Below are 12,990 nucleotides of genomic sequence, written 5' to 3'. Positions count from 1 at the left end.
ACAGATGAGTGTAAGTGCAAATGTGCCTCACCACTGGAATATATGACTTTGTGTCTGGTAAACGTTCAGAAATAATGACGTCCGCTCCGTAAAACCAGCCCATGAAGTCTGTGAGTAAGTAGTGCTGCTGTTTTCCTCTGCCGGGCTGTATCGATTCCTGCTCCTCGGGGGCGACCATCTCAAATTAGAGAGGGGATCACAGCACCTTGCAAAGCAATTAATTTGGCCTTGGAGAATCTCGTTGTTCTGTTTGTTGGTGTCTGTGGGGATATAGATAAATGGGGTATTATCAGCTGCTTAGATGGAATTGATTCACATGTTTTGCCAGAGCCTGGGGCAAATAAATACAAATCTAGAACAATGCAGAAACAAGTCTGAATGCATGAATTCTAATTCCAACAAAAAACACAATGCATATGCTGTGTATTGTAGTTGTACACTCACTGCATCAAACATATTGCTAAACATACAGTTAATCCCAAAGTTATTCACAGCCTTGGCAAATTTAAAATTAAAGTAATATTTTTTATTTTCAAATGTCTGTCAAAATAGGATATTACAGTGTGCCAAGGATTTAGATTTTGAGGATTTTAAAGAGAAATTCATTCTGCGTCTGGTTTTCACTTTGTTCAAAAGAGAATGTCTGAAATTATTCCTCCTCACTGCACATTGTTAGATTCTGTGTTCTACATTGTTCTAAATAGTTTGTGCTGTTTCAAAGCAGCCTGATTACCCTGATTAGTTGCTTTCATCGTGTTAACAGCAGCTCTCTGCAGCTGGTTTGTGGCAGGTTCAGGTTTTTATGCAGAGTAAAATGTCCTGATGCCTGAGTGTAAGCATGCATGCTTGTTGTCTATGTGTTGCCAGTCGATATGAGTGGTGACCCTTCCTGGCTGCATGTTCATCGGTAATCTTCCATAATGGATATTCAGGGAATTTATTGTTTGATAGCGAAAGTGGTTTGTTGAGACTGAATTGCTTATTTTCCTGGGCGGAGGCTTTACTCTGACGAGTGTGCTCCAGTAAAATTACTCTGAAAATAGCAAAAGTTTACTCAAGCTGTAAAGATGCTGAAATAAAAATTTCAAAAAACATTTAACTTTTCCTGTTATTAACCTTTTCGTGTGGCTCCACATCGACATGGACTGTGGTTTAAAGACCGATCTGGAGAGACGCAAGAAAAAAGGTCACGAGTCAAACTCCAGGACTCGCTGTAACCTAGAAAAGACTGTTGTTGTCCTCTAAAGGTTGACGAATTTAGACAGATAGGAGCATCGAACTGCGTGCGAGTGAGAGCGGACTGTCAAAACATGAAAAAAGTTTGTCAGAGTAGCAAAGAGGGGAAGCTGCACAGAGAGATTAGCACTAATGAGATGTGACTTTGGCCGTAGAGGGAACAGATTGTTAATGAGTCTTTGTTGCTCTGCCACTCAGTTTCTCTCACCAGTGTGTGTTCACGAGCTCACATCTGTATGTAGCAGGGGAGGGAGGATTCACCATCCGAATCACTGCAACATCTCTGTTCTTCTCTCTCTGAATTCTGGGCTTTTCGTTTGTTTTCCCACTTTATTCAAATGTTATTTTGGCCACTGGAGCTTCAGATACTTGGAGGCTCTACCGCTCAGAGAATGCATCAATTAGTAAGAACAGGATTACAGACCTTGTTCAGCCAAACAGCAGACAACCGTTTCAAGCAGTGAGTTTTGTCATGTCTCATTTTCAGCATAAGAACCAGAAGGTTTTCTCTAAATGCGATTCATTATTTATGGATGAAACCAGCATGGAGGAGGCTGTCAGGCGGAATGTCCCTCAGTGCTCCATGGTGGATGAAATTTCAATTTAGAATAAAATGTAAGTGTATAGATTAAGGATAATCCAGCATTAGATTCTCATTGTGTGATAATTTATAAATACAAATAGCACAATGTCACAATGTAATGGTATTTATACAGTAAAGAAGGTTATGTAGAAAACAAATTAGTATTATTTCTATGGAGGTAAAATTATGTAATTATAGTTATGATAGTGGTATTCCTTTGATTACTACTTTGTAGGAACACTAAAGCAGAAATACAGAATATTATATATTCAGTGGTATTTTTCAGGGGTTTATTGTTCTGAATTTGTTGTTTTGTTCTTAAAGGAGAAACACTGGTGTAACAAGCTACTCAGGACCTAAGTAGCAATAACACAGTGACTGTGAGAAGGAAGAAGTCAGGTCTGGAAAGTTGACTGAGAGCAATAGCTTGGAGACTTGACAAACTGGCCCCCTGTAGAGAGATTTATAAGCTTTATTTCAAATCCAGTCGACCAGTGGTATAAATTACACCCTTGTGAAAATAAATGTAATTGAAAACAAACATTTTGGGAGCACTCAGATAGATGCCCCGCTCCACTCCGGTCTCAGCTGTACTTCCTTTCAGACCTGTACCACCAGGTTACCTTGCATTAAACCACTAAGTGATCGTGAAGTCTCACTTTTCTCCACATAATCATCCTGTGTTTCTCTGTAATTGAGGTTGAACTCTTTTAGTCCAGAGTCTACAACAAATTTTCCAGCAGCAACATGTCATTTGGCCCTAAAAGTGAACTCGAGCGTTTGCAATGCGTGGTGGACAGGAGAAAAGAGAAAGAACTGATGTTTAAATCCGATTGTCTGCAGCAGCCAAACAATTCCAACTTTTACACACAGGGGAGACATAATATGTAAAACCTGCAGTAAAAGACAACATTTCTTCCAGCTGCGGTTATCTTGGTGGTGTTTGCATTTTCTTCATTCTTAAGCTATCTGTAGTGGCCGTGGCATAAACAGTGTTTCTTTGTTCTTGGGTTTAGCTATTTCTATTCCAATCCTAGACTCCAACTGCTTCATAATCTGAGGCCAAAAACAAGCGTTTTGCTTTTTTGTGGGTGTGGAGAAATCCAACCTCTTCAACTAAGTGCCTCGATGCTCACCAACGTCTCCAGCATGCGTGATTTTTGTAGAAGTCCATCCCTTTTCTCGGACATCTGTCTTTTTTAATGCACGTATCTTTAAAGACCCTTTAAATAATAATAAATAACAGCATCAAAAAATAAACCCATCTGCTTTGGTTTTGTCCCAATATATGATTAAATGTGCATTTCAAGGAGCTTTGTTCCAGAAACAGATTAGATATTCTGAGAAATAACTAATTCAAAAGAAGATCAAAAACAACTCCTATATACAGTTTGGACTCCATCAAGATGGTAAACTCTGGTAATTTTAGAAGTTCACATAAGAAGATACGGCTTTGCAGTTTTAGCTATTACTAACAGATCTGATGTAAAACTCGATTTTATATTTTCTGCCTTCGCAGTGAAAACCTTTCAAACGAGGCGACGACGCAGAGCTGAGATCAGCAGTGATGAACGTAGCAAGATAACTGTGTTTTCCTCCTGTTTCCTCCTCTGACTTTGACTCCACTGTGTTCTCTGTTATGTGTTTTTGTTGTTTATTTTCTCCATTATCTCAGTTTTTCACAGACCCCTGTGCCAGCAGCCCTTGTCTCCATGGAAACTGCAGCCGGAGCGAAGGCGGGGAGGAGGGCGAGCCGGCCTACTCGTGCGAGTGCACCGAAGGCTACGAGGGAGAAAGGTGCGATCAGATCTTACTGGACCTGCCACCCGCCGCCGACTGGGACCCGGCCACCCCCTCCGCTCCCGAGCTGGCCACGCCGGTGACCTCCACGACAACGGCTACGACTCCGCCCCAGCAGCCGACCACAGTCCCAGCCACCACCACACCGGCACCTCCCACCCTGCAGCCGTGGCAGCCCAAGCCCGGGCAGAGGCAGCTGGTTGTGCAGTGGGATGCAGACAGGGTGAGAACGTTTCCACTAATCCTCAGCACCAGAGGATATACAGTTTTCCCCTCGCCCTGGGAAAAAGCCATCCAAACCAACCTGGCTCATTATGAAAAATTAATTGCATCCAAAAGAGTTTTCATAAGCTGATAATGACTCTTTTACATTACTCTGGGGGAATTTTGGCCCACTTTTATTTGCAAAATTGTTGCTAAGGTCAGTTTAAGGTTACATCGCAGCTTATCAATCAGATTTAATCAATCAGACTTTGACTAGCCCACTCCTAAACCTTCCTTTGTTGTCCATTCAGCTGATGGTTAGATATTGTCATCGTTTTTGTATCGTTTTGTTAGAATAAAATTCACAGTTTCATCATTTTGAAGTCATCCTGATCTTAAAAGCAACAAAGCAGTCTAAGACAATCACAGTTCCACATCACATAATACTCTTATTCTAAGATGTTAGTTTTACACTAGATCCTATTTTCAGTATAGAATAATCCAGCCTACGCAGTATATTCTAAGTCTAAGTGTTACAAATGTTGACAAAAAGCAGTAATTCTGTTAGACTGATCTCTCCTGGGATATTTTGGTTTTTATTTATTTATTTTTTAGATCTATTATTCTACTTTATGTTGCCTGACACTTCTGACTTTACACCACAGGCAACTTGTGGTGTTAATAAAGGGGAAAAATAACTTTTTCACAAATTGACAGGTTGGTTTGGATATTTTTTTTTTCACCCTGAAGTTACCTTTGTTTGATTTTTGAAATTCTTTTAATGATTTGAAACTTTTAAGAAAATGTGTATAGAACGAAATGTTGAAAATGGGATGGTTTGTGCTTCAGGTCACTGAGGGTCTGCACTGTGTGAGCCCTGAGCTCTGTGAGCTGACATCAGGGACCCTGACTCTGTCTCTGGAGGTGCCTGAAGAAACCGCCGTGAAGTAAGAGGAATATCATGAAGTTTTTAAAAACCGGCAGCTCCCTTCTAAATGTAGGATCACTTAACGTTCAGAAAAAGCCGAGAAAGTCTATCCTCCTCTTGCTCTAAAGTTCACATCAGCTGCAGTTTACACTCCAGCCTGGAGATGACCTCCTAATTAATCTGTTGCTGCAAAAGTTCCTCAAGAACTGATTGCTCTAACTTTTAAAAACGAACTGCATTCAGGTGCATGCAAAGGAAGTCACTGGCCAGCCCCATCATCTGTAAAACTGTAGATTCTGCTGCCACCTGAGAATAGGTAGTTCTGACCAAAATGTACCTTTTAAAAATACAGAGTCTGCATAATTATTTCACAGAAGAAATAAAAATAGAGCCTGGTGTGTACATTAGTTTATGTGCATACTTACCATGCAGCAACTTTCTCAGGAAACATTTTTCAGCTTGAAGGTTGTGTCACTAATACCCTTTCATTTGAAACCCTGCGACCCAACTGTGCCATGCCAGCACAGGTGCGCTCAATTTATTAGGAGTGTGATTGTCCAAAAACAGTGCTATAGCTGCCCTGTAAACAGGAGTTCAATGAATTATGCAGAAGGAGTGGTCAAGGTGATTGCTGGATGCCCTTGACGTTCTCATTACACATGAGAGGCACGGCGCAGGGCTCTGCTGATGATCCCAGACAAAAGGCTGCGAATTGGGAGGTAATCAACCTCCGCTGCCCTGTTTTCCTGCTTTTTGATTTCACAAAATACCTGAATGATGCACCATGATGCTGGTTCTGAGGAGACTTTTTCAAACTAACATCTAGCACCGTCCAGAGCTGCAATGACCACCGAGTGGCATTTAATTAGAAAAGCAGATAAGTATATCTGATAGGTATATCACACACAGTGCATTAAAAGGCTCAGCGATAAAGGGGGTGAGAAAGTCAAGATTACTTCTGTTGTTACTCTACTTGAACCCACACATTTCTGAAAGGTTTTTTGTGGCCTTTATTCATTAGTAGTTTGACAGGATGAAGAGCAGAGAGAAAAGGGGAAGACATGCAGTAAATAGCCCAGACTGGGAATCAAACAAGTAATTTCTCCCTAACCCATACTAATGGTGTGTTTCCACCAGCGGTGCCATAAGAAACTGTGGCGATTGGGGTTGAGCCTTTTGTTAATTCCCAGTGGGCAAAATACTGACTACTGTGGAAGATCTTATTGCCGTGTCAAGTCATCTCAGTTGGATTTACATACAGACTTATTTTAGAGCTATCCACAGATGGACATACTGTTGAACTTGGGGTCATTGTGCCTTTGAACACAAACTGATGGTCAGATATTCTCCAGGTTTTTCTGGTAGAGAGTAGAATTCATGGCTCCAGCAATTACAGAAAGTTGTCATGAAGCAGGGAAGCAGCCATGAAGCATCTTACTACCACCACCATGTTGGACTGTCAGTATGATGATCAAAGCCTGAAATGCTGTCTTAGATTTACATCAAATGTAACCTTCTGAAAAGCACCACCATTGTCTGAATAGTTCATTGAACATTTCCCAAAAGTCTTTGGGATCATAAAGATGTTGCTCAAGAGAGTTTGTTTGTTTATTTATTTATTTTTGTCAGGCCTTTATTATGATTATTTTTAGATTTAATTGTGGATTATTAGAGAGCTGCTCCTCCATAAATTATGACTCCTGTGAACCTTAAGTAGTGTGGTTAAGGCCAGTCTGAGTTACAGATGGTGTTCTTACATCTATGAAAAAAAGGAAAACTTCACCTTTCAGTGACCAAACCACAGTATTATTATTTCAGTCACATTGCCTCAGTTTCAGTTTGCTCCATCTCTTCTGTGGCACTTTGGGCAACTATTGCATCAGTCCTCAAGCGGTCTGCTTTCTTTAATTTGAAAGTTAAATGTGTGATGTAATGTATTCTGGACCACAGCTTTCAGGCTTAGTCAATAATAAAGTAACATAAATTATTCCCTTCCTCATGTCAGATTTAGTCTTTCGTTTAGCACATCCCACATCTCAGATTTCTGATCCTCCTTCACTTCTGCGCTGCTCTTTCCGCCCGCATCATGTCGTCGGAAAAATCAGTGTAGCGGTGATAATGTTCACAGCTCTTATCAGCTGTAAACACTCATTAGACCGAGTGCACAACATGGAGGGCTAAGAGGATAATCACATATTGTTTTATTTGTTTTGGTTAATATGGGAAAGATTAATTCAGTGTAGGAGGGAGGCTAGAGAGGCTCTCGATGCCGTTTAGCTGTGAGCAGCTTCACTCGAGCTTTTTGAGCATCTTTCTTGCAACTGCAGCTGACAGATTACGTTCTACTCCCCTGTCTGTCTCTCACAAGGGCTTTCTGCGAGAAGATCCAGCTTAGTTCAGCTTTGCTCGACTCTTTTCTCCATCTTCCACACACAGCTGGATCAGTTTAGTCTTTGGTTGCATCTGAGGCTTCATCCTCACACCAAAGACCCTGTTGGTGGAACGCTAACCCTTGAGGTTTTCTGTATATATCCTTTACACAACTTTAGGGGTTTTTTAGAGGTTTTGATTTGTCACACACATCTTTTGCAAAAAAGAAGAAAGGATGCAGACTACAACAATATTTCGCTATCAAAAGGCTGAAGAGTTGCATTTTGGAACAAGTTGATAGAGTCAATAATCACTGAACTCTCCTGCTTCCAGTTGCTTGTTAATTTGTCTCATGCTTTTGCCTCCCTTCCTTAACTTGCCTGTCCTCTGCCACCAGGGTGCTGGTGAATGCCAGTGGAGCTCCAGTGCTGTGGCGTGTGAGTGAAGAGGGTTTTCTGCGCTCGTCTATTCTGAACGGCACCACCATATGGTTTCTGCAGGCCCCGGATGGCCTGGTGGTACCAGACCGTTTGCTGCCCCTGGGACAGAACTACTTCCTCAGTGAGTCTCTCCTCACTGGAAATAGCAAAGGACAACCTGCAGAGTGCAACGTGAAAGACCCCCACATCTGTTGGTCATTGTGTTTGGTCATTGAGTATTCAGAACTTTGCGGTGCAAAAATACAAAATTACTGTATTTTACAAAATATGGTATTTTTTTGTCTGGTGTATAGTGAAAATATCTTAGTACAAAATAACATAGAAACCATTTTAGTCTGACAAATAAGCCAATAATCTTTGAATGTAGATCAAAAAATGCTTGTACTATTCACATCCACGCACTTCCTGTCAAACAGCTGACCTTCATGTCTGCTACCTCTGTGACAGTCGCCTCTTCTGCTTCACAGAGAGGAGAAAATGATGGAGTTAAATCAGAAGGAAAAGAGGGGCAATGGAGGGCGGGATAGAGGGATTCAGATATAGCAGGGGAGCAAAGAGGAGACAGCAAGGCAGAAAGGGATTATAGGGAAGGACGGGGAGACAAAGGATGCACCAGGACAAACGAAAGGTCAAACTGCGAGAAACAATCGGCTTCAATAAATTTTGTTCTTTCAGATGCCAGGCTTAATCATGTGTGACTAATGTTCACAACATTATCATCCAGACTCATTTTTGGTATCTTATTTGGAGGCTTTGCACATGTGAGAAGGATGAGACAATGCCTACACCATAGATGAGAACAATTCAGGGCCTGATAGCTTTCCGGGTTTAAAGCCGCAATGACTCTGCAGGTCCAAATCTCATTGTCATTGGGGTTAATGATCATCAAGTCAGAGGATGGCAGGGGAACGTGCACAGAGCTGTCAGCGTTCCCATTGGTCAGGCCAGCTGACGTCACTGCTTCCATCAGCGGCGGACGTCCCGCTCATTGGTTCAGGTCAGATTCTGTAAATCAGCACCTGATATTTACTACGGAGCTATTTTTATCCAAGCAGCAGCAAAGCTGTCAGGCTTGATTGAGCACATAATAACAGAGACGTTTGACATTTACAGATGAAGGAGAGAGGCTTTACAGGAGAACTTGTTAAAGATCTGCCTGCATCCATTTGTCTTTTGACTCATCTCTAGGCTAGCTGTAGTAACTCTGTGAAACTGTAACCTGATACTCTGTCGTGACAGTTAATACTCTCAATAAATACACTTCTAAAGCTGGAAACCAGAAAGTGTATTTTCAGATATTTACAGTGGATTGGAAGAAAGATCAGAAATGTGTGGCCTTTGGTATTCAGGCCCAAAAAGATCCCTACAAATTACATTACACTTAACAGCTGCAACCTGACAACACGCGAATGAATACAACTTGAAAGGAAGCTATTTTAAGGTATTATTAAATTATTTGTTCTGTTGAGGTAAACTGACTTGTTTTCACATAAATATGTAAGTGAAGCAACTCTTTAAAACCTTTAAGCACAAAACGTTTGTTTCCCCGCAGGTGTGATCCGTGTTGGCGCTCCCACAGCCCCGGAGGTAACCCTGCGTCTCAACCTGACGGTGAAGGCCAGCAGCTGCGTGGAGCCCGGCAGCAGCTTCAGCGATCCTCAGTGTTCTGGGAAAGGAAAATGTGTCACGCAGCCGTCGGAGGTGAGAATTCCCAGAAACAGCAAAGGTCACTGCTACAATCTAAGTGCTCATTCCCTGGCCTGATCATTTTATTGCATTGCACAAGGAGAATCACTCTGTTCTCTCAGCAGCTCTCCCTCCTCTTGTTGGATGACTTAAAGCCCATAATGTTCTTACTATTTATGCTATTTTATGAAAAAATCAGTAAGAAGTTAATAAGTTAATAAGAAAATTTTGCCTTTTTAAGTCGGGATCATTTGCCATATTTAGTCTGAATATAAATCCAGATGTTCTGTGAAGACATTTAGGGAGTTTGTCAGGTGTTTATCATGGAATCCACTTTATAAATTTACTTTGTAAATATGGCCAGGCCCATATTTTCATTTTGCATTATAAAATGCAAACTAGCGGGAAGAAATTCTGCAAAATCACCAACTCTGCTTGGACAATAATTCCTGCAGGCCAAGAACACTTAAAGTATATGCAGTGATAAAACAGCAATATATTAATATTTTGATTTAATGGTTTAACTGTATGCCTCACTGTCACCTAGAGCTGTAAAATGAGCACAATCCATGGAAATGTGATTTTACTTAAGCTGAATTAATAAACAATATGTTTTTGTTCAGTTTTGCAGCATAAAATTTTTTTTAGACCGACTTGAATGCTCAGTTTGCCTTCATAACAGGCTGGCCCAGTTAATAAGTAACCTAAGTCCAACTTTCTGTAATTTAGTCTGAATATAAATCCAGATGTTCTGTGAAGACTGCAGAGATTTGTTAGAGAACGATGGAGAACAAACAGCATCATGAAAACCAAGGAACAGCACAGACAAATCAGGAACTAAGTTGTGGAAAAGTTGTCAATCTTACAGGTTCCATCCTGTTCTTTGTCCTTGTCCATGTCACTAGAGAAAATACAGTTTTACAGCATGTGGCAGAATGTGATTTTGGTTAGATCATATATAAATACAACTTTTTCCCCTATTAGCAATAAGTGGCTGCACATCACCATTCTCCTTGAAAGTCAGTGGTGGCAGCATAATGCTGTGGCAATACATTTCTTAAGCAGGGACAAGGAAGTAGGTCATAGTTGATAAATAAATACAGAACAGTCACTGAAGAGGACTTGCTAGCGTTTGACAAACACATGAGACTGAGACTGCAGGATTACAACCTGTATGCTTTTGTACAATGAACAGTTTCAATCTGGTAGAGACACACCTGTCTTTGTCCTTGTCCTGTTTCACAAAGTAGTGCACACATCCTTGTTTTACATGTAGCTTCTGCAGAAATCTTTAAAAGTAATTTAAGTAATTCAGTCATTTGATTCAGGTGTTGCAGCAGGGGGCAAACTGGCCTCCGAGGATTTTTGTTGTAATGAGACAAAGCGTGAAAAGCAAGAAAGTTATAATTTAGTCAGATGCTCTTGAAAGCACACTAATAATTTTATCTCAATTAAAAGAAGCAAAAATAATCTGGAAGCTCACCCTGCTGCCTCACCAGCGTCATCTAAACAGATTCAGTCTCTTATTATATCTAGTTGAGAAAGTCACTGAATGGTTTTCCAGCCTTTAGACTCTTCTCTTTAACTCATTCAATCTTTGTGTGATTTCTACCTGCAGAGCACTTTCTTCTGTGAGTGTGAGGACGGCTACACTGGGATTTTTTGTGAAGAGCTTGACGCCTGTCACCACCGGCCCTGTCGGAACAACGGCACCTGCACTGACATCAGACAAGGTGGCGACGGGCAAAACTTCACATGTTCCTGCCAACCAGGTATGCTTTGATGCATTTCACGGGTGTTTAATAGGTTTATCTTCAGGGGATTGTTCCAAGTGCGACTCCGTGGTTTGTGTGTTTATTCCAACCTCTTCCTTGGCTTTCAGAAAATCTCTCATGAGATCAGAGAGGACGGTGAACTTTTCATCCTGATAGTAATTTTTACGTGTGGTTTTGGGTGTTATGGACTTCAAAACAGGTTCTTCTGACAGGGTAGTAAATGTCAAAGGTAATTGCTAAAGGCGCTAAGAAGCCCACTTTGAAAAGTTGATAAAGCATCCCCAGACATCACATCTAGTTTTAATTACCTGCAGAAACGTTTTCATGTTATATCAAAAATAGCTTCTATGCATTATTCATGTAATTCAGGATTGTAAATTTAGTAATCCCAAGATGCTAAAATGCAACAATTCAAATTTTCAATGACGACTCAGAACGTGCAGAGGAATCTTTTGATTTTAGATGTGCAAGATTATTCCCTGACAGCACACACACAAAAAAGTTTTTAATTGTGGCTCATGAGAAAGCATTTTTGGAAGCTTTAGAATATTTTTTTACATTACATTTCTCTCTTTGGGTTAGTATAAAAATGCACAGTACACTGGGATGATTTACATTTTGGAACTAAAAGAAAAAATTAGACATAATTTTCATTATGGTTCTTTTTTTGTGAGCCTCATTACATAAATGTTGACAAATCATCAAAACATGAGTTACTGTACATTTTTGTGTTTTGCATTTGTGGTGCACCTCCACTAATAGAGATTATATGATGAATTCAGGTTATTTTCCTTACAAAGACATGTTTACAGACCTAAATGAAAAAAAAAAACACAAACAAATAACTAACTATACCATCATAAATTGGATTTTTGTGAGACGCGAGGTCAAATCACTAGAAAAACATCGGATGATATTGGTGACCTTCAAGCACCAACAATATCATCCAATAAATAAACAAAATAAAATAAAATCAGTCGTTTTTTTTTTGCTTAAACACATCAAGCAATCTTGTGGGACTGCCTTTGTTTGCCAGGTTATGAAGGCGAGCGCTGCCAAATGCTGGTTGACCACTGCCTCTCTCAGCCTTGTAAGAATGGAGCCACCTGCTTCAGCAGCTTGGCTGGACCGAGGTGCTACTGTCCCGAAGGTAAAAAGCCAATTATTCTGCAACTGATGTTTGGTGTGGGTGTGAAGTAAACAAATTAGGAAGCATTAGAGTCTCTGCCAGAGAAATGCAGTTTGTGTGCTTCGATATGAATCTTTTTTAACAGTTAAGCAGGAAAAGACGTCTGGATACTGCATGTTTGTGCATTCTAGAACAGCATCTGTGTTTTTGCCAGGTTGAGTATCTGCTGCATGTTTTAGAGTATCTATGCCACTCCGATGCTTAATTTAAACCTTCCTCCTCCTTTCTAATTAGTCTTCATAGGCTGAGCGACCTGCATCAGCCACTCTGGGGAAATCTGTGACCGCAAAACTTATGCATTCCCCCCACCAACTGGAACACATGGGCTTGCAATTAGTTTCATCCATGTGGATGTGACTGTGTTCGCATGAAAATGCAGCAGATAAGAATGGAAGGAGGCATATAAATAAGAAACAGCAGGAGTGGAAAAAGTGCCATTGTTGGACGAGCTGTATAAGTTGAAATTCCCAATAGTCAGTCCAGTATTGTTCTGGCTAAACTGGAACACCTGACTGTGTTATTGGACTACAGCAGCCAGAAACCAGTGTCCCCAAAGATGTAAACCAGTGTCCTCAATGAGATAGAGAAGCTCTGATCCACTGTTTATGAATCTACTCAGATGGGATAAAAGAAGCAGCGATAGCAATGCCACATCTCTCTAAGATTTTTTTAAAGAAAATATGACTTTGTTAGATAACAAGTTAGTAAGAGAAATAAAAAAAATCCAAGAGAATTAAATACTTTTGTCATCCACTTGTGGAAAAACATATGGACCTTCG

General features: G+C 40.6%; 1 protein-coding gene across 1 annotated transcript in view; it reads left to right on the top strand.

Annotated features, from left to right (window-relative positions):
- dner (delta/notch-like EGF repeat containing) overlaps positions 1-12,990 on the top strand; it is a 43,782-nt gene that overhangs the window by 19,485 nt on the left and 11,307 nt on the right. The window contains exons 2-7 of the mRNA XM_044119441.1: positions 3,495-3,842; positions 4,673-4,770; positions 7,519-7,682; positions 9,114-9,262; positions 10,866-11,019; positions 12,059-12,172. Coding sequence (XP_043975376.1) covers positions 3,495-3,842; positions 4,673-4,770; positions 7,519-7,682; positions 9,114-9,262; positions 10,866-11,019; positions 12,059-12,172 — 1,027 coding nt within the window. The remainder of the gene's footprint in view (positions 1-3,494; positions 3,843-4,672; positions 4,771-7,518; positions 7,683-9,113; positions 9,263-10,865; positions 11,020-12,058; positions 12,173-12,990) is intronic.

Source organism: Gambusia affinis, linkage group LG06, assembly GCF_019740435.1.
Source record: "Gambusia affinis linkage group LG06, SWU_Gaff_1.0, whole genome shotgun sequence".
In the NCBI taxonomy this organism is placed as follows: Eukaryota; Metazoa; Chordata; class Actinopteri; order Cyprinodontiformes; family Poeciliidae; genus Gambusia; species Gambusia affinis.
Note: the sequence above shows the minus strand (reverse complement) of the source record. Positions and strands in the feature narration are given on the sequence as shown.